This window comes from Capsicum annuum, chromosome 9 (assembly GCF_002878395.1).
Source record: "Capsicum annuum cultivar UCD-10X-F1 chromosome 9, UCD10Xv1.1, whole genome shotgun sequence".
NCBI classification, from domain to species: Eukaryota; Viridiplantae; Streptophyta; class Magnoliopsida; order Solanales; family Solanaceae; genus Capsicum; species Capsicum annuum.
Window position 1 is genome coordinate 1533883 of NC_061119.1, and position 22254 is coordinate 1556136.

General features: G+C 37.7%; 3 protein-coding genes across 6 annotated transcripts; all 3 read right to left on the bottom strand.

Annotated features, from left to right (window-relative positions):
* Positions 1 to 810: 810 nt before the first annotated feature.
* LOC107843225 (transcription initiation factor TFIID subunit 12) lies at positions 811 to 7660 on the bottom strand. Its single transcript, XM_016687467.2, has 8 exons — positions 7104 to 7660; positions 4991 to 5152; positions 4359 to 4868; positions 2497 to 2571; positions 2097 to 2175; positions 1960 to 2024; positions 1789 to 1824; positions 811 to 1180 (listed from the first exon to the last, which is right to left on the bottom strand). Exons 1-8 carry the CDS (start codon positions 7599 to 7601, stop codon positions 1052 to 1054), a joined length of 1554 nt encoding a protein of 517 aa, XP_016542953.1. The 5' UTR covers positions 7602 to 7660; the 3' UTR covers positions 811 to 1051.
* A 2011-nt stretch (positions 7661 to 9671) lies between these two features.
* LOC107843223 (solute carrier family 35 member F2) lies at positions 9672 to 15930 on the bottom strand. Of its 2 annotated transcripts, XM_016687465.2 has the most exons (11): positions 15472 to 15930; positions 14846 to 14940; positions 14542 to 14599; positions 14133 to 14327; positions 13917 to 13993; positions 13743 to 13825; positions 13560 to 13611; positions 12710 to 12778; positions 12267 to 12353; positions 12070 to 12134; positions 9672 to 9978 (listed from the first exon to the last, which is right to left on the bottom strand). In XM_016687465.2, exons 1-11 carry the CDS (start codon positions 15578 to 15580, stop codon positions 9900 to 9902), a joined length of 969 nt encoding a protein of 322 aa, XP_016542951.1. In that variant the 5' UTR covers positions 15581 to 15930; the 3' UTR covers positions 9672 to 9899. The 2 variants fall into 2 exon arrangements, with proteins under 2 accessions (XP_016542951.1, XP_047251888.1); XM_047395932.1 differs by lacking the exon at positions 12070 to 12134 and having other exon boundaries at positions 15472 to 15927.
* Positions 15931 to 16488: 558 nt separating this feature from the next.
* LOC107843224 (solute carrier family 35 member F2) lies at positions 16489 to 21517 on the bottom strand. 3 transcript variants are annotated; one of them, XM_047395930.1, is made up of 11 exons: positions 21165 to 21517; positions 20529 to 20623; positions 19595 to 19652; positions 18829 to 19023; positions 18451 to 18527; positions 18265 to 18347; positions 18084 to 18135; positions 17649 to 17717; positions 17365 to 17451; positions 17053 to 17117; positions 16489 to 16744 (listed from the first exon to the last, which is right to left on the bottom strand). In XM_047395930.1, exons 1-11 carry the CDS (start codon positions 21292 to 21294, stop codon positions 16633 to 16635), a joined length of 1023 nt encoding a protein of 340 aa, XP_047251886.1. In that variant the 5' UTR covers positions 21295 to 21517; the 3' UTR covers positions 16489 to 16632. The 3 variants fall into 3 exon arrangements, 2 of the variants coding, with proteins under 2 accessions (XP_047251886.1, XP_047251887.1); XR_007044355.1 differs by lacking the exon at positions 16489 to 16744 and having other exon boundaries at positions 17203 to 17451; positions 21165 to 21485; XM_047395931.1 differs by lacking the exon at positions 16489 to 16744 and having other exon boundaries at positions 17053 to 17182; positions 17280 to 17451; positions 21165 to 21486.
* Positions 21518 to 22254: the final 737 nt, after the last annotated feature.

The following is a 22254-nucleotide window of genomic DNA, read 5'->3' on the forward strand; positions in this document are numbered from 1 at the left end:
GAAAATACATGGAATTAGTGTTAATAATCCATTCAATAATTCAACATGCACATGGATTGATACAAATGACTTTTCAACACCAAACAAAATTGAATTATAAGTGTTTGATTTTAAAATACAAGAAAATTACCAACAATTAAATAATATTACAGGAGTACCACCAACAATAATAACATACTCAATAAAATTTCACGAGTGAAATCTGAAAAAGGTGTAATGCACACAGACTTTACTACTACCTTGTGAAGGTAGAGAGACTTAAGATTAGCTCATTTAATCTATGTCGATATACACACATACATATATACTTCTTCCGTCTCAATTTATTTGACATATTTCGCTTTTCGAAATTCAAACATATGCCTGTATTTGATCGTATTTTTTTCATATATGTTTCAATGATTGTGGCTTATACTCCCTCCGACCCAAATTATCCATCCCAAATTTCCTAATTTAGCCTCTCATTTTACTTATCTTTTTTCATTAATCAAGAAAAGATAAAAAAATTTTTTCATGTTTTACCCTTTGCATTAATTATTTTTTTCTTCAAATTAAAATGTAAATTTCATTTAATAAGGGTATTATGGTAAACTAGTTATGTTATTAATTAGTATTTTTCTTAATCAATGTGTCATCTCAATTTGGAATAGGTAATTTGGGATGGAGGGAGCAGTAATTTTTCACTAGTTTTCAAATATATAAAATTTTATTTCAAAAAGATTGTAAATTTCATGTGCAAATTCTTGGTTAAACTTAACTTGTTTGAATCTCGAAAAGTGAAGCATGTCACATAAATTGGGACAGGGAGTATAAAATTAGCAAAAATCAACCAAATGGATATTATCTGTTAAAATATTTACATCTGAGAAATATATCACTTCCCACATTTTTTCCCATTTGAACTCAAAAACAAAAAAAGATTAATACATTTTCAATATTTTTTTTCTCAATACTACTTCTAAGTTGAGAAATTTAATTTTACATGGCAGTAAAAAAAAATTCATTAGATCAAATTTTGCCTTTTGTTTTCACCATACTGCACAGTTTTTTTTCATGTCTTGGCATTAGGGGAACCCAAAATATTAGCTGCATTCTTTGCTAAATGGCTTTTCATAGTCCCACCAGTTTGTGTTGAGCCCTTTGCATTTGCCATCTCGGTCGCGAGAGCCGATTTCTTTATCTGTTGAATGAACAACGATCGATCAGCAGATAATAGCAACCGGAAACCTATGTTACTCGGACTCGGAAAAAATGTTAACCGGTGTCTCCAAAAATAGTACATTTTTGGAGAGTCCAAGGAACATAGCCAGAAACATCAACATCGAATCTATATATTCCCTCCGTTTCAAAAAAAAAAGGATAGCAACTCTTTAACTACATCTTTCTACATGGCATATTTAAGACCATAAGATTCAAAAATCTTCTTTATTTTCTTAAACTCCGTTGTCAAAAAACGGGTCATTCTTTTAGAAATGGAGGGAGTATGTCATATTATCTTCTCACCGATGTAAAGGCATAACAAATCACAATCAAACAGCCAACTTGTGTTTGGGCTATGAACATACATAAGAACTATTGTTGAACAAACGGAGGAAAGCCGGTGCACTAAAGCTTCCGCTCAGTGAGGGGTCCTGGGAAGGGCCAGACCACAAGGGTCTATTGTAAGCAGCCTTACCCTGCATTTCTGCAGGAGGCGGTATCCACAGCTCAAACCGATGACCTCGTGGACACATGGAGGCAACTTTACCAACTACGAACAAACAAAAGGGAAGTAAAAGTTTAACTTACAGCAGCAATTCTCTCCTTGTGGATTTCACTTGTAAACTGAGAAAACCGAAATTGGAAACAATCAGATAAACAGAAGAAATGTGAATAACAAATACATCAAAAAGAAAGTATCTTTCAGAAAAATCTAAATGTGTATTGAGGTTTTTAAAATAAAGCAGTAGTTGAACTCACCGGCTTCTTGTAGGCTCTGATCTCATCCCCGCCAAAACCCGGGAGGGTCATATTCCAGTTCCTTTCTGTATCAAGTATAGTTTAGTAGGTTAGGTACTGCATATTGTTGCACCAGTCAGGAATAGAAGGTAACTTACCAAGATGCAGAAGGATGTCCTTTGCCTCCAATGTATTGGATTTTCGATGCTTGGCCAACGAACAGCCAAATGTGGTAATCTGCTCAAGCAAAAAGCACGAAGTAGTTAAGGACCGGTGCAGAAACAAGGAGTTATAATAGTATTTTCATTTGGCTGGAGAATATACAGGTCCAAAGGGACACTGATACACATTAAGCTGAATGGAATTGCACAACTGAAAAGTAATGGCATTTATCTATGAAAACGAACTAGTTAGCTTTATTCTGTTAAAGCAAGGCCAAAACTTCAGCCCCACTAGAGTACTTCTGAGAATAAGCTACAATATACCGATCAGACAGTAAGATGAGATTTCAAAATGGAAGTCACGCTTTAGTGTGAAATAACTAGAATATGAACTTACAGATTCCACAAATTCCTCTGCTATATCAACGAGGATGTCTTCAACTTCAGCATCCAATTTCTCTGATGGATCAATCTGTCAATGACAGATGCAGGTCAAGCAAAGGCAAAGAACAGACAGAGATCTGATACCAAAATCAAATAGCACGAGTATGACTGACTGACAAGGCTTCTATTATTTTATTTATACACCAAAGAATTCAACATGATTGCTCTCCTTTTTTTAACCTGCCTTGTACACTAGGAGTTATTTTGGCCAAAAATGAGGCAAAAACAGGTACTCTTACCAAAACACCAACTAGTGATAGCACTCCATTCCCAGTGCAGCGACTGATAAAAACACAGTTCTTTTTTTTTGTTGAAAGTACTATCAATTGAGTCATCCACTTAACTAACATACTTTTGTCCGTTGTAGGGTTTGAACCCACGATGAGTGCTTAAGTGACAGATCACTGTAGCACTCATTTGGTTAATTCAAAGCCAAAAGCACATCCTCATAAAGGATAGTGAAAACTTCTTGTACTTTGAAAAAAAACTACCATGGACTGCACACCGAAAATCCACAGCTGTAGTGCTGCTTCACACTCCGGTAAATGGTGACTACTTATTCCCTACTAATTTAACAAGGATGCATAACTGAGATTAACTTCCTAAGTAGCAATCATAATTTATATTATACTGCTAAAAATTAAAAGTCACTATCTTGCAGAATCATGGTAGCCCAGATGGTCTAGCCACCTAAAATTTTACCTTGTTAGCGGTGGTTCGATTCCCGCCTTGTAATCCCCTATCAAGCTGAAACATCTTCTGAGGGAGTTTCCTACTTGCCTCTTCAAGAATTAGAGCTAGAAAGACTTGGAGAGCTACCTATTACTAGGTTCCCTAAGCTAACTAATCTCAGCTTGCAAGTTAAAAGGATAAAGTTTTACAAGTAACATCACCATTTAGGAGGGCATCATCTGTTCAATCTTGCCATTGGGCGAATTCTAACAATAAGCAAATAAAAACATTCGAACCTACCTAGAATTTAATATCTAACTAAAATTATAAGACTGCGTACACTTTACCCTCCCCAAACCTCACTTGTGGGATTTTACCGGGTACGTGATGGTTGTTGTACTAAATCATATATCCAAACGTAAAGATAAAGACTACATAAAATCTTAATTAAGACTTTATTTACATGTGGGTGTAGTTCAGTTGGAAAGCTGCTCACACCTTCACCATAGTAGTGGGGGTTCGACCCCCCACCCCCCCAAAAAAAGATGACTATGTCAAACTACAAGATACAATAAATTCAAAGCAACTGTATCCTTTTTCTGTTAGCTACATCATCTAGTTAACATTAATAACTTCTCAATTCCTGACAACCTATTATAGCTGCATTGTCAACACAACGCAAGCAAAAGTATCTCATCCTATCAACTGACATGGAGTTCAACAATCTTACTTTTAACACAAATTTCAAAATTACTTGAGCCATGTAAGAGCAAGATTAGTACTAATAAGAAAACCAACAACTATGTCTCATTCCCAAGTCTGAAACACTGATAAGACAACCAAACAAGCAAAATGAAAATTCGGAATTTATGGTGGAAGCTCCTCATCCTTTGACAAGAATGTAATACCATGCAGGAAATTAACGTTGTGAAGTGATCCAGCTTAATCTACATGCCGACATAGTGAAGACAGTAAAGCCTGAACATATGTTCTCCTTTAACTTTCATCAATCTATACAGGAGTACTTATAAAAAGGTCGGCACATAAAGGAATAATTTCAAGAAAAAGGACTCTCTAAATCAGGTATATCATGCAATATTCTGAAAAATAGGAGACGACGAGTTTTAACATGTCCACACTAACCTGTGTTACAATATCCTGGATGCTTCTCTTGCTTAGAATCCTAGCACAAGGATCCCCCATCTCTACAGTGGTAGGCGTAGCAGCCTTACTAGGAGGTCCTTGCTGGACTGCAGTGGATTGCATCAATGCATGCGATGAAGGTCTCTGGATTCCTAATCCCTGACCCCGGGCAAGTGGTTGATTAGATAATGATTGTTGAATCCTGGATGGAGGCATCTGTTGCCCCAAATGATCTTGGGACAGACTTGAGGTTGAAGGTTGTGACTGTTGGGCAGAGGATGTGGTAGTAACAGTATGCTGATGAGAGGAAAGAATCTGGGACCTTTGATGCAAAGACTGCGGACCAGTTTGAGGTCTCAATGACGGTGTTGGCAAAGGGGGCTTCCCTGGTGCGCCTGAAGATAACCATGGCTGATTCTGGGACCTGGGACTTTGAGAGGTAGTAGTATGTGATTGGGGCGAAGGAAATCCCACTGACTGAACTCTTAACATGCCATGGCCAGGAAAATTCTGCAAGGGTAAATGAAGAAGAAACAACTAACCTCAATATTTTCCAGCTACCTGGACCTAAAGAACCAAACAAATAAAAAGGAAATACAAAGAATTGATATCTCTCGCAAGAAATTACTAACCTGTGTAGCAGCAGACTGACTACCGATGCTTGTCTGAGGTCTAAGAGGAGAGGGGACGGGTCTCAGTTGCTGAGGTGTAACTCCTGCAGGCCGCATCGGTGAAGTTGAGCCAAGTGATCCTATCATTCCCATCCCATGCATTCCTTGTATAGGCTGCCTCACCTACAGATAACAAGAATCAGTTAATATGCAATACACAACATAAACCGAGAGCCCAGGGGTGTGAATGCACACAAAAGTATAACGTACGCAAATTCCTAACTCAAAGAACCAAATTCATAATTCAACAATAATAGACCCAACCACATAAACCAGAGTAACTAAGATCCAAAATCGCCTTAGCAATCTGAATCATTATATGTCTGTCTTACTATCAAGAAACCTCTCTGGTTACTTTGTCCACTGATTGAAGTTTGGCATACCCAGTATGAAACTAATTAAATAGCACCAACCATTAGATGTATTTGACAAAATATAATGGCTTGGTCGATTTATCTCCGACAGTTAGGTTAGACTTTACCCAGCTACTGACTATGGCACTTTGTATTGTGTCTCGAAATAAACAGTAGGTGAACGACAGAGAATGAATCTTGCATGGTAGAATCACAATCCATTGCCTACATCTACCCTTAAGTCCTACACATGTTGAAGTCCCGATTTTGATTCTCTATGACCCAATAATGGGGAACTATTAATGTGGTAAAGCAAACTGTTTGAATTCTAACCACATCATGTTATTCATGGAAAGCGCAATGCACTAAAGCTCCCGCTATGTTTGGGGTCCGAAGAATGGCCAAACCACAAGCGTCTATAGTAGGCTAAAATTTGCAAACTTTTTGCTGTTTGAGAACAAAAAATTCTCTAAGTAGTCAAAAATTTGCAATCTTTTCTGTTCAAGAACCAAACATCATCTAATAGCAGCCCGATACACTAAAGCTCCGACTATGCACGAACTCCTAGGAAGGACCAAACTAAGGGTCCATTCTACAAGGCCTTACCTCACATTTCTGCAAGAGACTATTTTCATAGGTTGAACCCATGACCTCCTCATCACATGAAACAACTTTATCAGTTACTCCAAGGCTCCCCCTAGAACCACACATTGTCTAATAGCAGTCTAATGCACTAAATCTCCCACTATGCACCAACTCCTAGAAAGGACCAAACCACTAAGGGTCTATTCTACACAACCTTACCTCACATTTCTGCAAGAGACTATTTTCACAGCTCAAACCCATTGACCTCCTCGTCACATGACAACAACTTTAACTGTTACACCAACGCTCACTTCAAACCAAAAATTATAAAATGGCAACACGATACACTAAAGCTCCCACTATGCTCGGACTCCTAGAAAGGACCAAACCACTAAGGGTCTATTATACACAGCATTTCCTCACATTTCTGCAAGAGACTATTTTCACAACTCGAATACATGACCTCCTAGTCACATGAGGACAACTTTATACCCAATAAACTAAAGCTCTCGCTATGCACGGACTCCTAGAAAGGATCAAACCACTAAGGGCCTATTCTACACAACCTTACCTCACATTCCTGCAAGAGACTATTTTCACAGCCTCCTCATCACATCCCAACAACTTTACCAGTTAGTCCAACGCTCCCCTCGAACCAAAAAGTATCTACCTTTAGCTAAAATTAGCATAAGAAAAGTTCAATTTGATACCTACCTGTCCATAAGAAGGCGAAGTCAATGAAGAGAAAGAACTAGTAGGATGATGATGATGATGAGCAGCTACTCCCATTGCCATACCACCACTACTACTACTAGTAAGTCTAGGGTTTTGCATAGAAACCGAAACCCATGACCTCCTCGTCACATGACAACAACTTTACCAGTTACTCCAACTATCCCCTTCGAACCAAAAATTGTAAAATAGCAACACGATGCACTAAAGCTCCCACTATGCACAGACTCCTAAGGGTCTATTCTACATAGCCTTACCTCACATTTATGCAAGAGACTATTTTCACAGCTCGAACCCAAACCCATGACATCCTCGTCACATGAGGACAACTTTACCACCTCGAACCAAAAATCATCTAACTTTAGCTAAAATTAGCATTAAAAAAAGTTCAATTTAATACCTACCTGTCCATAAGAAGGGGAAGTCAATGAAGAGAAAGAGCTCGTCGGATGATGATGATGATGAGCAGGTACTCCCATTGCCATACCACCACTACTACTATTACTACCTCTAGGGTTTTGCACAGAAATCGAAGACGAAGCCGAAACCGAAGATGAAGATAATGAGTGAGGTGGTGGTGGTGGTGGTGGAGGTGGTAAAGAGAAGTGTTGAAAAGGTGATGGCTGTTGCCATGTACGAGTAAAAGGCTGTCTTGGTAGTAATGGAGTTTGCTGTTGAACTATGGCGACAGCGACGGAAGTAGTGGTAACGGCGGCGGAAGTAGTAGTGGTGGTTGTGGTAGGGTTTAGAGGTGGTGATGCTACTGAGGTAGTGGTGGTTGCTGTGGCGGCGGCGGCGGTGGAAGAGGAGGAGGAAGACGGTGGTGGAATTGGTTGTTCAGCTGGTGGCTCCGGCGACGGCACCGTCGCTGGAGTTGAGGGTGGTTGTTGAGTTTGCTCCATTTCTCAAATCATTACTACTTAGTAGAGAGGATTTTGGGGATATATATATATATATATATATATATATATATATATATATATATGTATGTATATTATATGTACGAGAAAAGACTCAAATATGTCATCGAACTGTCAGAAATGCTTATATTCATTAAAAATTTGGCTCATTTATGTCATCACCATTATAAAACAAGTTCATCCATGCCATTACTTGTTAATCATGATTTTTCAAAAACAGCTTTGTCACGTGTCGTCTTACTAGAGGTCTACATCTTTAATTAAAACAAAGAAAACAGACTCAAATACGCCATCAAAGTATCAAAAATGATCCATTTATATCATCCATTAAAAGTTTGACTCGTTTATATCATCGTCGTTGCAAAACAAGTCCAGTATTTATTAAGCGTTTTGTCAAAAGGCATAATACATAAACAAGACCTTTAACTTGACATTAAATTATAACAATAATTTTTAACTTTATCAGTGTGTAAGTAGGCCCTTTAACTATACAAAAGCTGAATAAAAAAATACTTCAATCTTGCAACACATACGTGAAACTCAATCGCTCCTACGTGAACTAGTACTTCAACCAAATGCTGCCACCTAATTAAAAAGATACACGTAGATTTTAGATGTTAACTTTGTCAGTGTACAAGTAGACTCTTTAACTATATAAAAGTTGAACAAAAAAATAATTCGATCTTTCAACACATATGCGTGAAAATCGCTCCTACGTGGACTAGTACTCCAACCAAATGCTGCCACCTAATTAAAAAGATACACATAGATTTTAGATGTTAAAAAAAAAAACTTAATATACCACTATCACAAATACATGTACTTTTAAAAGGTTCATTTAGAAGATGTAAAATCCGATGAAAACCCTACAAAATTTCCATCTCTTATTTCCTTTCAATTAAGGAAAAATTATTGAAATTCTAAGGGATGATATAAATGCGTCATTTTTGATAGTTCGATGACATATTTGAGCCTTTTTTTCCATAATTTTAATTAATGATGTGGGTCTCTAGTAAAACGACATGTGGCAAAGTTGTTTTTGAAAAATCACAATTAACAAGTAATGACATGGATGAACCTGTTTTGTAACGCTGATGACATCGATATTAATATGCTATCTCCCACTAATACAAATACCTCGACAATTTGTTATTAATGTTATCTCTCATCATTAACACATGGATCTCGACTATTTTATCAAGTGTTCGTTTAGATACTAAGATACGTCGTGTTAGTAGCCGTTTAGCCATGAAAATTATTTTTTTTCAGAGTTGAAGATGAAGTTGGAGTTAGAGTTATGTTTCACCATGTCTTTTTGAAATTTTTTTTTTAAAAACTTTTGAAAAATATTTTTTAAATATGATTTTATGCCCTCAACTTTTAAAAATTATTAAAATTACCCAACTACTAATTTACCTACTAAAATACAACCAAATGTTGAGAAAATAATTTATATGTCTTCAATTGATAAAATAATTAACAACAAACTAATTATTATGATTGTTATTCTTCTAAAATTTGAATAAAAATATCACAAGCACGAGCTAAATAAGTTTATCTAACCATAATCGATTAAATACAGAAAAATATATTTTGATAAATATGATTGATAGATATAAATATATTTTATATATTTTAAATTTGTTGATGAAGATTCTTAATTATTTTCACTTGAATTAATTATTTTATTGAATTTGGTCTTTTTAAAAAAATTACGGAATTTAGTTAATAAGAGGGTTTTGTTTAAAAATTTAAAGATTGGGGTTATATGTAATAATAATGGAAGTTGAAATTGGAAGTAGAAAAACGGGAAAGCAACAAAAAGTTGTTTTCCATTTTCGGAATTTTATTCCGAAATTATTTTTCAAAGTTTCATGGCCAAACACCATAATTTCCAACTCAGGAAAATTTTTTCAAAATTTTTTTTCGAAAAAAAAGGTAAAAATACCCATGGCCAAACGGGCCCTTAGTATCTTAATTATTTCACTGAGCACTTGTTATTTTTCATCGGACAATATGATATTGATCCTAAAATATGACGGTAAATACAGCTACGCCACGAACAACCAACCATCATATTATAGAATTAGATGGATTTACTTTTACTTGGCATGTCTCGCTTCTCAAGAATCAAACTGCAACGACTTTGAACTACATTTTTTCATCGTACTAATACAAGAAGGATCGCAACTTACAGTATCTGTTCAGATCGACGCTTATGAAGCGAAACGTGATAAGTAAAAATGAACGGAGAAAGTATTTATACCACATAATATTGATTTATACAACTACATCTTCATTAAGAAGTTGGTATCTTTGATTATCTCCATTTGCTTCTTCAATAACATGATCCTTCTCACTGTTGATGAACAAACAAGTAGTATAATTAGCTAGCTATATATATATATATACTAACTAGTATAATCAACAACAATATATCGAGTGTATTCCCACATAGTGGGGTCTGGGAAGGGTAAAATGTGTACGCAGTTCATACCACTACCTCCGAAGAATTAGAGAGACTGTTTCCGATAGACCCCTATCTCAAGAATTTAATCAACTAGTATACAACAATAACATACCGAGTGTATTCCCACGTAGTGGGGTCTGGGAAGGGTAAAATGTACGCAGTCCATACCACTACCTCTGAAGAAGTAGAAAGGCTGTTCCAATAGGCCCTCGGCTCGGGAATATAATCAACGAGTATACAACAACAACATACCGAGTGTATTCCCACGTAGCGGGGTCTGGGGAGGGTAAAATGTACACAGTCCATACCACTACTTCTGAAGAACCACTACTTCTGAAGAAGTAGAATGGTTGTTTCCGATAGGCCCCCAGTTCAGGAATATAATCAACTAGTATACAACAACAACATACCGAGTGTATTCCCATATAGTGGGGTTTGGGGAGGGTAAAATGTATGCAGTTCATACCACTACCTTCGAAGAAGTAGAAAGGATGTTTCCGATAGACCTCCGGTTCAGGAATATAATCAACTAGTATACAACAACAACATACCGAGTGTATTTCCACGTAGCGGGGTCTGGGGAGGGTAAAATATACGCAACCCATACCACTACCTCCGAAGAAATAGAGAGGTTGCTTCCGATAGACCCCGTAGTCAACTAGTATAAGATTCAAAAATAGGGATTGAGTTCAGATTGCTGTTACATGGCCTTGAGTAAATAAGAATTTCAAATCATGATCTCAAATCGCATGTCCAAATGCTGATTCGGAATCATGACATGGAATCGCATGTCCAAATGCTGATTCAGGAATCATGACATGAAATTGCATGTCCAAATGCTGGTTTAGAATCATGACATGAAATCACATGTTCAACGCTGATTTGGAATCATGACATGCAATCGCATGTCCAAACGTTGGTTTAGGAATCATGACATGAAATCGCATGTCCATCCAAACGCTGATTCAGGAATCATGACATGAAATCGTATGTCCAAATGCTGATTTGGAATCATGACATGAAATCGCATGTCCAACGCTGATTCGGAATCATGACATACAATCGCATGTCCAAACGTTGGTTTAGGAATCATGACATGAAATCGCATGTCCATCCAAACACTGATTCAGAAATCATGACATGAAATCGCATGTCCAAATGCTGATTCAGGAATCATGACATGAAATCGCATGTCCAAATGCTGATTTGGAATCATGACATGAAATCGCATGTCCAACGCTGATTTGGAATCATGACATGCAATCATGTCCAAACGTTGGTTTAGGAATCATGACTTGAAATCGCATGTCCATCCAAACGCCAATTCAGGAATCATGACATGAAGTCGCATGTCCAAACGCTAATTTGGAATTATAACATGAAATTGCATGTCCAACGCTGATTTGGAATCATGACATGAAATCGCATGTCCAAACGCCTACTTAGTTCGTTCACATTTTCAGATCCTACTAACTTGTTGCAGCTGATGTACAATAGAAAGTCTGCTTTTTCTCAACTTTTGTATGAATTTTGCAATCAATATGTTATTTTATCTCATATCTGCTTATAAATACTGGAGGGAGGTGAAGCAGTTACAGCTTACCGAGAACATGATCCTAGATAGGAAAGTATGGAGAACTCGAGTTAGGTTAGTAGGGTATGGCGTGTTAGGTGGGTTGGGGGAGGTCGGGGCTTGGGGTGTGTTAATGTATCGTAATACTCTGTGGGTGCCTTTTTCTGTTATTTCATCTTGTTTCATGTTTTATTACGATCTTATTTACTGTCCTTGTGTCTTGAGCCGGGGGTCTATTGGAAACAGCCTCTCTACTTCTTCGGAGGTAGTGGTATGGATTGCGTACATTTTACCTTCCCCAGACCCCACTAGGCGGGAATACATTGGGTATGTTGTTGTTGTATATCTTCTTACTACGAGAATTCATTATCGATAATCAGACAACGAATTCAAAGAGCACGACGTACATTTTCGAGTATATGATCAGCCCAGTAACCACAAGTGCAAACGCTACAAAGTACAGCCATTCAACCTGCAATTTTCGTTGAGTGATCCGCACAGAATATTTGATGTAATAAATCGGACACGCTATGATATGAATGGCGGAAAGTACAGCTGAAACCATTAAGATTCATTGAACGCGGAAAATAATGGATACAAGTACCTTCTGTTTGTAGAAAAAGGTTCTGATCACGACAGCCCACACATCGGATGTGAGAAGAGATAGATTGAACAAGGTTGATCCGCTCATCTGCATTTGAATTACCGTTTGATTAAAGATGATAATGAGATTGCATGCTTCAAATTTATACGCGTCATTCCATGTCATGACGGTGAGACAATGAGAGTATGCAATGAAACATGCATTTACGATAACAATAGTAAGTCAATCTATTATCAGAGGATTCAGAATTTTGAGTTTACGGGTTCTGGATGACTTAGTTGTACATATTGAGTCGATTTTTTCACACAAATACAGTGTTTCGGCCAAGATTATTGGGTTCTGCTCAACACGAATATCTGTTGTTATTGAATCGGGTTATAAATTTCATATCAAGTGGGTTATAGAACTAGTACTCAATGAAACTACGAAGAGTAAGTTTTTACCTTGAGAAGAAAGGGAACAAAGGTGTAGAACATAAAGCTTGCCGCTGCGTAGATACAGAAAGCTAGTATCTGAAAAACAGAAAAACAACGAACAATGTCATATTAGTCGATTTCCCTTTCATTCCGCTATAGTTCTCAGGTTCAAGCCTTAGAAAGAGCCAATCACCCCCCGAACCCCCACGATGAGAAGCTGCCGATGGTGCATAAACGTGTGTGTGCTTTTAATACAAATGCAACAAAGTACTTTCACGAGGCAGTCTTCGCACTGAATGAGCACTGGAAGTGTCTCACAAACCATCCTTAGTGAGCCGCATTTCAAACTCGATGGTTTAAGTTTCTGGTTCGAATGATAATGAACTCGGACACAACTCACAAGCTTGTATTAGCGCTTCTGTATCCACCTCTCGTTAAGGTCATCCATCCGAATTCAATCTCAGGGGGTAGACCGCACCTTTGATTTCTAACGTAACTGGCTTACCTTGTTTCCTTATTTGTTTTGCAGCCGAAGTGTTTCTAAGTTACTATTAAGAGTCCGAAATGTATACAAATAAGCATTTATTCGAAACTTCCCATTCTGCAATCATTAGTTCATCAATAGAACGTATCAGTTGAAAGAATCGCGGCTTCCATATCATCTGTTACAAGCGTGATACCTATATTCCTACAAGAATTTATCATCTTTTATCTCAATGTACTCCCCGACAAGTGGGGTCTGGGGAGAGTGAGGTGTACGCAGAGCTTACCCCTACCTTTCTGGGGTACAAGGGTTGTTTCCGGTAGACCCTCGACTCAAGATTCAGAAAACAAAAACGATACAATCAGAGCAAAAATAAGAAGACTTGTCACTTACAAGCTCGGCAGACCAGTCGACTGATTCCAAACTCTTCCTTTCCAAGATTGGTCTGAGAGGAAGTTGAAGTAATTAATCCATGTCGGATTTCTTTGTGTTAAAGTGAGAAACTGCGCGTTTCAAAGTTCCGCGGAAACAAGAAATGCACGTGAAAAGCAAATTTCAGGTAGAAAGGATACATACATCTCAATCATGGTAACAAGCACGCCGAAAAGACCAATCATGGAAACTACTTCAACGCTGTCTTTCTTTTTCACACAGAACTCCTATAAGAAGAAACACTTACGTTTATGTTTAGAGTAACAACGCGGTAGAAAGGAGACAATATCGAATTATGAAGAGACGAATTACACTGACCTCACCAACATTACTTATTGAGAAGAAAAATGTCCCGATGATGACAAATATGTCACCAAGAAAAGGTTTGGAACCACCTGCAATTGAAAAATGGTCGAAGCATAAGCAAACTTCCCGGTTATGAGTGGCAATTAGCTTCTCGTTGCCTCCCACCCTTTCCGTTCAGCTCAAAATTGATGAGAAACATTTTTTCCGTTCTGGGTAACAGACAAGTACCACTTTTATCGCTCGCGTTAGCATCTGATAGAAGCACAAGTCCAAGACCACCTAAACAGACTGCTGCACCAAAGAATTGCCACGGAGAATATCGCGTACCCAAAAATAGCCACGTCAAAATTATCACCCATGCTATAGTCCAGCAATCCAGTATACTCACACTGGTGATCGATGAGTACTGATATGCTTTGTTTACTGCAGTACATTCAACAAAAGTTAACTTCATATCCTACGATATGACATGAAACAAATATCGGAAACCTTTCTACCACATATCTTTAATCATAACAAGCTACGCGCAAAGGATAGACAATTATATTCTCAATGTTGAAGGCGCAGAATGGTTAACGAGTTCATTTAGCGCACGAATAGCTTTGATTAATGTTCATTTAGCGGAGAAGCACCTTACCGAGAAAATTTCCCTGGACATCAGCTAAGCCTAAAAGCGAATACCAATACCAAGGAACCTGCAAGACAACATTCAATCGGTAACCATAACGTAAAACAAAAAACCAAATGCACTTAATACAGCGATGAGTACATCGTTACAATGAGAAAATAGAGAAACGATTCAAAACAACACAAGAATAAACAATTTTTGCTGTGACGAGTTAATATCTGTGTGCGATCGAAGGCAACAAGGCGTAGTTATTGTTAGTTATGTTTGGTACTTAAGCGATATCAAAATTGACTATTGAACAGTAACGAAGTACCTGTAATTTCTGCCTCCGGTAAATCATGATTCCTCCATACACTAAAGCTAAAGCTGTGTACGAGAAGAATGACAGCGAAAGCGGAGTATTTGCACCTACAAATGCAAAACCAAAATACACATACTCAAAATGCTTCTACAACTATCAACATTCTTTCATAAACGAAACCCCATCCCCCATCCCCCCTCCCCGACAACCTTCAACCAGGGGCAGAGCTAGGTAGGGCTGGGGGTTCAGCTAAACCCCTTTCGGTGGAAAATTACACTGCTTATATATGGTTAAAATTATGTTTTATGCATATACAGTAGATATTGAACCCGAAGGGGAGCTTGGAGTAACTGGTAAAGTTGCTGTCATGTGACTAGGAGGTCACGGGTTCAAGCCTTGGAAACCGCCTCTGGCAGAAATGCAAAGTAAGGCTGCGTACAATACACCCTTCTAGTGGTGCCCTTCCCCCGACACCGCGCATAGCAATAGCTTTGGTGCACCGAGCTGCCCTTTTTATAGTAGATGTTGAACCCTCTTTCGTGTGTTTACTTTTTCATATTGTGAACTCCCTTCGTACAAATCCTAGCTCCGCCACCACCTTTAACCTCCCAAAAATGGTAAAGAATTTTCAAACTTACCAAGATTTGCCACTAGAGAAGAAGTGAAGCTCATGAGGGCCCTAAGAAAAGACACAACTTGACCCAAAAACAAAGGGTAAAATGTCATCAATATGCCTTCATAATCCATATCTAAACACCACTCCACCCCAAAAGCGAAAAAAAAATCGAAACTTTATAAGAAAAACTAACAGAAAAATGCTATGTTGGTCGGACTCTTAAAAAAGATCAACAGGTGCGTGTCGGATACTCCAAAAGCAATGAATTTTTAAAGAATCCGATACGCTTGCGGCAACATTTTTGAAGGGTTCGAGCAACATAGGAAAAAAGCAAAAAAAATCGAAACTTTATAATAAAAATTAACAGAGAAAAGCAATTAATAGAAGCTAAGAAAACAGATGAAAAAGAAAAGGTCTGTGATGTATTTATGGTGTTCTTTGACAATGTTATAATAGATCTCAAATCTCAATCATTTGTGGGGACTAAGCAGAAAAATAATAGTATTAATTATGGTTAGTACTAACAAGTGCTTATTATTAATTAAATGCCACACCTAATGATCAATCTATATCAAAAAAAAAAAAGGCAGCCCGGTGCACTAAAACTACCGGTATGCGTGGTGTCCGGGGAAGGGCCCCACCACAAGGTTGTATCATACGCAGCCTTGCCTTGCATTTCTGTCAGAGGCTGTTTCCAAGGCTTGAACCCGTGTGACCTCCTGGTCACATGACAGCAACTTTACCGGTTACTCCAAGGCTCCCCTTCAATGATCAATCTATATCCGATTTCATAATTTCAAATCATGATTTCAAATGCACGTTCAAACGGCTACTAAGTTACGCCACATAAACTATACTCCCTCCGTTTCATTTGTTTCTTTACTTTCCTTTTTGGTCCATTTCAAAAAAAATGTTTGCGTATCTTTATTCTTTAGTTTAAGATCACACGACACACAAGTCTTCTTCATTTTCTTGAACTCCGTGTCAAGTCAAAAATAGACAAATAAATTGAAACGGAGAGATAATTCAAGGAGTGATATGGGAAAAAAGAAACTTCAATTGATATATATAGATGTTGCAGAAGTACAGAACTTTTATCTTATGGTTAAAAAAATACATTTCAGAAGTATAATAATATGTGAAATACATGTAATTCCAATGAATATTGATTTATACAACTAACTCATGAAACAGTTTTTTCATCATGTCTATGATCAGCTTGCTCTTCGTCGTCGTTAAGAAGTTGGTACCGTTGATCATCGGCATTTGCTTCTTCGATAACTGGATCCTTCGCGCTGTCGATGAACAAACAAGTAATATTAGGAACCCAAGGATCTGACACACACCTCGACTATTTCACAAGTACTTGTTTCCTCCCCAAGTACAAATACCGAGTAACTGTGTCCGTCAAAGCTTAGGTGGATGGGATACGAAGAAATCACCTAGTGTTTTTTGCTTCCGTTGGGATTTGAATTTGGTCTCCGAGGTTATCACCCTCTTCATTGACCGCTAGGTGACATTCTTTGGCGTGTTATTTACGCCATCATGTTTAATATGATAATATGAGAGTTCATAATCGACGATAAGATAATGCATGACATACGTTTTCGAGTATATGATCAGTCCAGTAAACACAAGTGCAAAAGCTACAAAGTACAGCCATTCAACCTGCAATTTTCAATTAAGAATGATCAGCACAAATCAACTAAACTAAGAGCTAAGTTGCTCGGACTCTCCAAAAATGTTGACGCACCTGTGTCGAACCCTTCGATTTGGAGGATCCAACACGCATCCGTCGACATTTTTGAAGAGTCCGAGCAAACATAGACTAAGCTGAGAAAGGCTCTCGAGGGCTGCAAGTGTGGTGGAAACCATCAAACTTCATCGAAAACAAAAAGAGAGAAGATAGAAGTACCTTTTGCTTGTAGAAAAAGGTTCTAATGACAACTGCCCACACGTCGGATGTGAGAAGAGATAGATTAAACAAGGTTGAGCCGCTCATCTGCGTTTGAATTACTCGTGCCTTACTTTAGTACAACAACAACAAACCCAGTGTGTTCCCACAAAGTGGGGTCTGGGGAGGGTAAGATGTACGCAGTCCATACCTCTACCTCCGAAGAAGTAGAGAGAATGTTTCCGATAGACCCCCGGCTCAACATAAAGAATAGGCGAAAAAACTATGAAGAGCGAAAGTTTTACCTTGAGAAGAAAAGGAACAAATGTGTAGAACATAAAGCTTGCCGCTGCATAGCCACAAAATGCTAATATCTGGAGAAAATGAAAACAGAAAAACCACGCGATAGCGGATATATTAGCCAATTTTTCTTGCATCCCACTACAGTTTTCGGATTCAAGCATTAGACAGACCAACCACCCCGACCCCCCATCCCGCGACCAAACTGTTAAACATCAGTTGGGTAATATGTCAATCCTGGATGGTGAACAAACATGCAGGGTACTCTTTAAACCATCCTAAGGTTTTGAAATATTCATCTCTTGTCTCGAATTCTCCTTTCCAACGAAGTAAGGCACAAGACCGTCAGCCACAGTTAACTACTAAACATTGGAGAGACACTTTTCATACTCAATGATTTAAGAGGAGCGAAAATAACAAAACGACTCTAAGTCACTTACGAGCTCTGCAGACCACTTGACCGATTCCAAACTCTTCCTTTCTAAGATTGGTCTGAGAGAAAGTTAAAGTTGTTAATGCACGTCATAATTTCTGTGTTGGAAATGATAAATTTTGATTCGAAGTTTCATGGCTATAAGAAAAGCACGCGAAAAACAGTTTCTCGATAGAAAGGATACGTACATCTCAATCATAGTAATAAGCAAACCGAAAAGACCAATCATTGAAACAACTTCAATACGATCTTTCTTTTTCACGCAGAACTCCTGCACCAAAGCTAATTATAGTTAAACATACCGTAAGTCTTTAGAGTAACTATTCCGGTAGAAGGGAACATTTGAAGATACGAGGAGACAAGATTACACCAACCTCACCAACGTTACTCATCGAGAAGAAAAATGTCCCTATGATGACGAGTATATCACCAAGAATAGGTTTGGAACCACCTGCGTTAGAAATGATCGAAGCATAAGGACGCGGACAATTAGCTTCTTTTTGCCTCTCACTCGTTCTGTTCCTCTCGAGAGAGAGGTCACATCAAAAATATCATCAGGAGTGTGTCAGATCCTTCAAAAATAGTGCGTTTTTGGAGGATCTGACGCGGGTACGACAACATTTTTGAAGAGTCCGAGTAACTTAGCCTTCAACAATTCGAGGGAGAGATAGGACGATAAGAATATTATGAAAGATAGAGGAACATTATTCGATTTATGACCTAAATAAGCCATTTTAGAAAGCAGATAGTACCACTTCCGCCACTCGCCTTAGCATCCGATAGAAGCACAAGTCCAAGACCACCTAAACACACTGCTGCACCAAAGAATTGCCACGGAGAATATCGTGTCCCCAAAAACAACCACGTCAAAATTATCACCCAAGCTATAGTCCAGCAATCCAATATGGTCACACTGGTGATCGATGAGTACTGATATGCCTTATTTACTGCAATACATTCAACGAAAGTTAATTTTTCTTATACTGGATAATTATGACTACGGTAAAGTTCTAAAATTCTTACAATACATATTTTCAATCACAATACGGAGGATTGATCGCGCTAGGAGATACTCCCTTCGTTTCAATCTGTTTGTATTACTTTCCTCTTAGTCCGTTTCTACAAGAAGATCTCTATCCTTTTCGGCAACTCTATACTTCTAGTTTTTCACGTGACATGTTTAAGACCACAAGATTAAAGAACGTTTTGGCACATTCTACGTGCTTAAGTTTAAGCCTTTAAGATTCAAAAGTCTTCTTAAATTCCGTGTCAAGTCATAACCAGACAAACAAATTGAAACAGAGGAAGTATGTAAAAGGGAACAATTAAACACGTTGGCACTTACCTATTCCTAAAGTTCTTACGAAATACTAACACCAAACATTCCGAACCTCACATTTCATAAACAAAAGGAAATTTATCGGTATCTATTGCAAGAATCGGTAGCACTTCACTTCAATGTTGCGAGCGCTGTAATGGTTCAGGAGTTAGTATGGACAAAGTACAAAAGCGCCTTACCGAGAAAATTTCCCTGGACATCAGCTACACCTAAAAGGGCATACCAGTACCAAGGAACCTGCAAATTCAAGACAATGATACTCGTAATAATTTTCACTACTATAGCATAACGATGAACAAATTCTAACGAGTTGTTCACAAACTTGTTTTGTCGATGTCAATAGCATTGCGGAATGAAGCATAAAGGATTTGTATAAATCAAAACGAGATAGTTTGAGATTGAGGGCAAGAGCGGAGCCACAATGGTGTCTACAGGTTCGACAATGCTAGTAGTTTTGGCTCAAACCTTGTATTTGTGTTAAAAAAATTCATATAATATGTACAAATAATCTATCGAGAACCTAGTAAGCAAAAATAACTATGGTCCGGAACCCCATAAACTAAAAATCCTAGCTCTGCATTTGATTAAGCGTCACATTTGAGTGTCTCTTTCTATATTTAGTAAGTTTTCGAACTCCAACATTTTGTCTGGTAAGTTTAAGACTACAAGATCTAAAGCACTACACGTATCTTTAATTCAAGATCATAAGATTCAGAAGCCTCCTTTTACTTTCTTAAATTCCGTGACAAGTCAAAACCAACGACAACAACAGCATACCCAGTGTATTCCCACATAATGGGGTCTGAGGAGGGTAAAGTGTACGCAAACCATACCAGTACCTCAATGAAGTAGAAAGGCTGTTTCTGATAGACCCCCGGCCGCTCAGGACAGGTAACGGTATAACAAACACGGAACATGAAAGCATATAAATTAATACAGTATGCAAAATAAACTAACACTGCTAGCTAATACAGGAAACAATACAACCACAAGATAATATTATAAACCATCTATTCGAAATCATAGACATCACCCAAACACCACGAACCGACACTAACAAGTCAAAACCAGACAAACATATTGAAACGAACGGAGAGAGTATAACAAAAATACCTGTAATTTCTGCCTCCTATAAATCATGATTCCTCCATAAACCAAAGCTAAAGATGTGTAAGAGAAAAATGATAGGGAAAGTGGAGTCTTTGCACCTATACAAATGCAAAAAAAAAAAAACTATCAATTTGTTTGTGTACTTTCCTTTTCAGTCTCTGTTTCCTTTTTGATAACGTTCTATTTCAACTTTACACGTGTCATGTTTAACACCAGACAAGATTAAAGCACATTTCGATACAAAAATCTCTCTTTTTCTTTCTTAATTAAACTCCGTATCAGGACAAAGTCAAAACCAAACAAACAAATTAAAACGGAGGAATATCAAGATTCATTAATAAACAACACCCCATTTAGCCTAACTAAATAAAATCATAATAATTCAAAACAAAACAGTAACCCCACCCCCACCTGGTGACATTTTGGTACATTACACATATCTTTATTTAAGATTACAAGATTCAAAACGTTTTCTTTACTTTCTTAAACTCCGTCGTGAAGTCCCAACCAAACAATCAAACTAATCTATTAATAAACATAACCCCATTTAGCCCCTCCCAACCCCACCCCCACCCCACCCCACACACCCCAAACAGCTTCAACATCAAAGAATGAAAATCAACAAAAACAAAAACTTACCAAGATTTGCTACTAGAGAAGAAGTAAAACTAGCAAGTGCCATAACAAAAGACACAAGTTGACCCAATAATACAGGGTAAAAAGTCTTCAATATGCCTTCATAATTCCTCCACCAATTACTATTATCCATAACTAACTAATAAAATCAAATCTTCACCAGAAAAATAAAGCAATTAATAGAAGCTTAGCTTCTATAAATAGAGAAAAAATATGAGAAAAAGAAAGATATATAATATATTTATAGCTTCTTTGTTTTTTTTTGTTACATTTATAGATCCCAAATCTGAGCTAAAGTTTCTTTTTCTGTGGGGACTCAGTAGAAAATAATAGTACTATAGTATTAATAATAGTTAGTACTAAGAGAAAGAGAGAGAGAGAAATGGTGGGAGTTAACCACCCAACTGTCAACACAATTGACTTTCTTTAAAGGCATATACGTAAACGTGTTCTTTTAACTTGGGCTCGACTGATATCTATGACCTCCTGCATGAAATGCATGCACGCTACATGTATCGCGTAAAATTTATCACATAAGATGAGCATGCATACAACAACAGCATATTCAGTGTACGTATTCCTATCAAGTGGGGTCTGGGGAGGGTAGAGTGTACGCAGTTCATATTACTACCTAAGATGAAGTAGAGAGACTGTTTTCAATAAAGCACCGGCTCAGGAAAAATAACGATATAACAAAAAAAATCGATTAAAAGCGAGCAACAACAAGGAATATCACACTGTTAGATAGTAAAGGATAATAACCGAAACAAGGCACGCACAAGGTAGTACTATAAAATATCTATTCAAAAAATATAGATATCACCAATATACCACGAACAGGGGCGGAGCCAGCCTTCTTTAGGGGGTTCGGTTCGACAGAAAAATATACTATTTATACATGATTAAAATTATTTTTTATGTGGTTATAATAGGTGTTGACCCCATCGACAATGTTTGCTTTGAATATTGAACCCCCTTAGTTGAAATCCTAGCTCCGTCTTTGACCACGAATAAGAGACTACAAGAAACTACGGGCACAGATGCAGACAAAACACTCTTCATCCCTACTACCACAAACATACTCCTACACACT

Excerpts from the sequence above, each read along its gene's own strand:
- LOC107843224 (XM_047395930.1), bottom strand. The coding sequence starts at position 21,294 with ATGGATAATAGTAATTGGTGGAGGAATTATGAAGGCATATTGAAGACT. Across the intron at positions 17,718-18,083 it reads TCAAGTGGTCTGCAGAGCTC|ATATTAGCATTTTGTGGCTA; the intron begins GTAAGTGACTTA and ends CATTTTCTCCAG. Across the intron at positions 17,452-17,648 it reads TTGTTCCTTTTCTTCTCAAG|ATGAGCGGCTCAACCTTGTT; the intron begins GTAAAACTTTCG and ends ATTCAAACGCAG.
- LOC107843225 (XM_016687467.2), bottom strand. The coding sequence starts at position 7,601 with ATGGAGCAAACTCAACAACCACCCTCAACTCCAGCGACGGTGCCGTCG. Across the intron at positions 2,176-2,496 it reads CAGAGGAATTTGTGGAATCT|ATTACCACATTTGGCTGTTC; the intron begins GTAAGTTCATAT and ends TTGCTTGAGCAG. Across the intron at positions 1,181-1,788 it reads ACAAGGAGAGAATTGCTGCT|ATAAAGAAATCGGCTCTCGC; the intron begins GTAAGTTAAACT and ends TTCATTCAACAG.
- LOC107843223 (XM_016687465.2), bottom strand. The coding sequence starts at position 15,580 with ATGGATTATGAAGGCATATTGATGACATTTTACCCTTTGTTTTTGGGT. Across the intron at positions 14,600-14,845 it reads ACCGGAGGCAGAAATTACAG|GTTCCTTGGTATTGGTATTC; the intron begins GTACTTCGTTAC and ends GTTGTCTTGCAG. Across the intron at positions 13,826-13,916 it reads CAATAAGTAATGTTGGTGAG|GAGTTCTGTGTGAAAAAGAA; the intron begins GTCAGTGTAATT and ends TTCTTCTTATAG.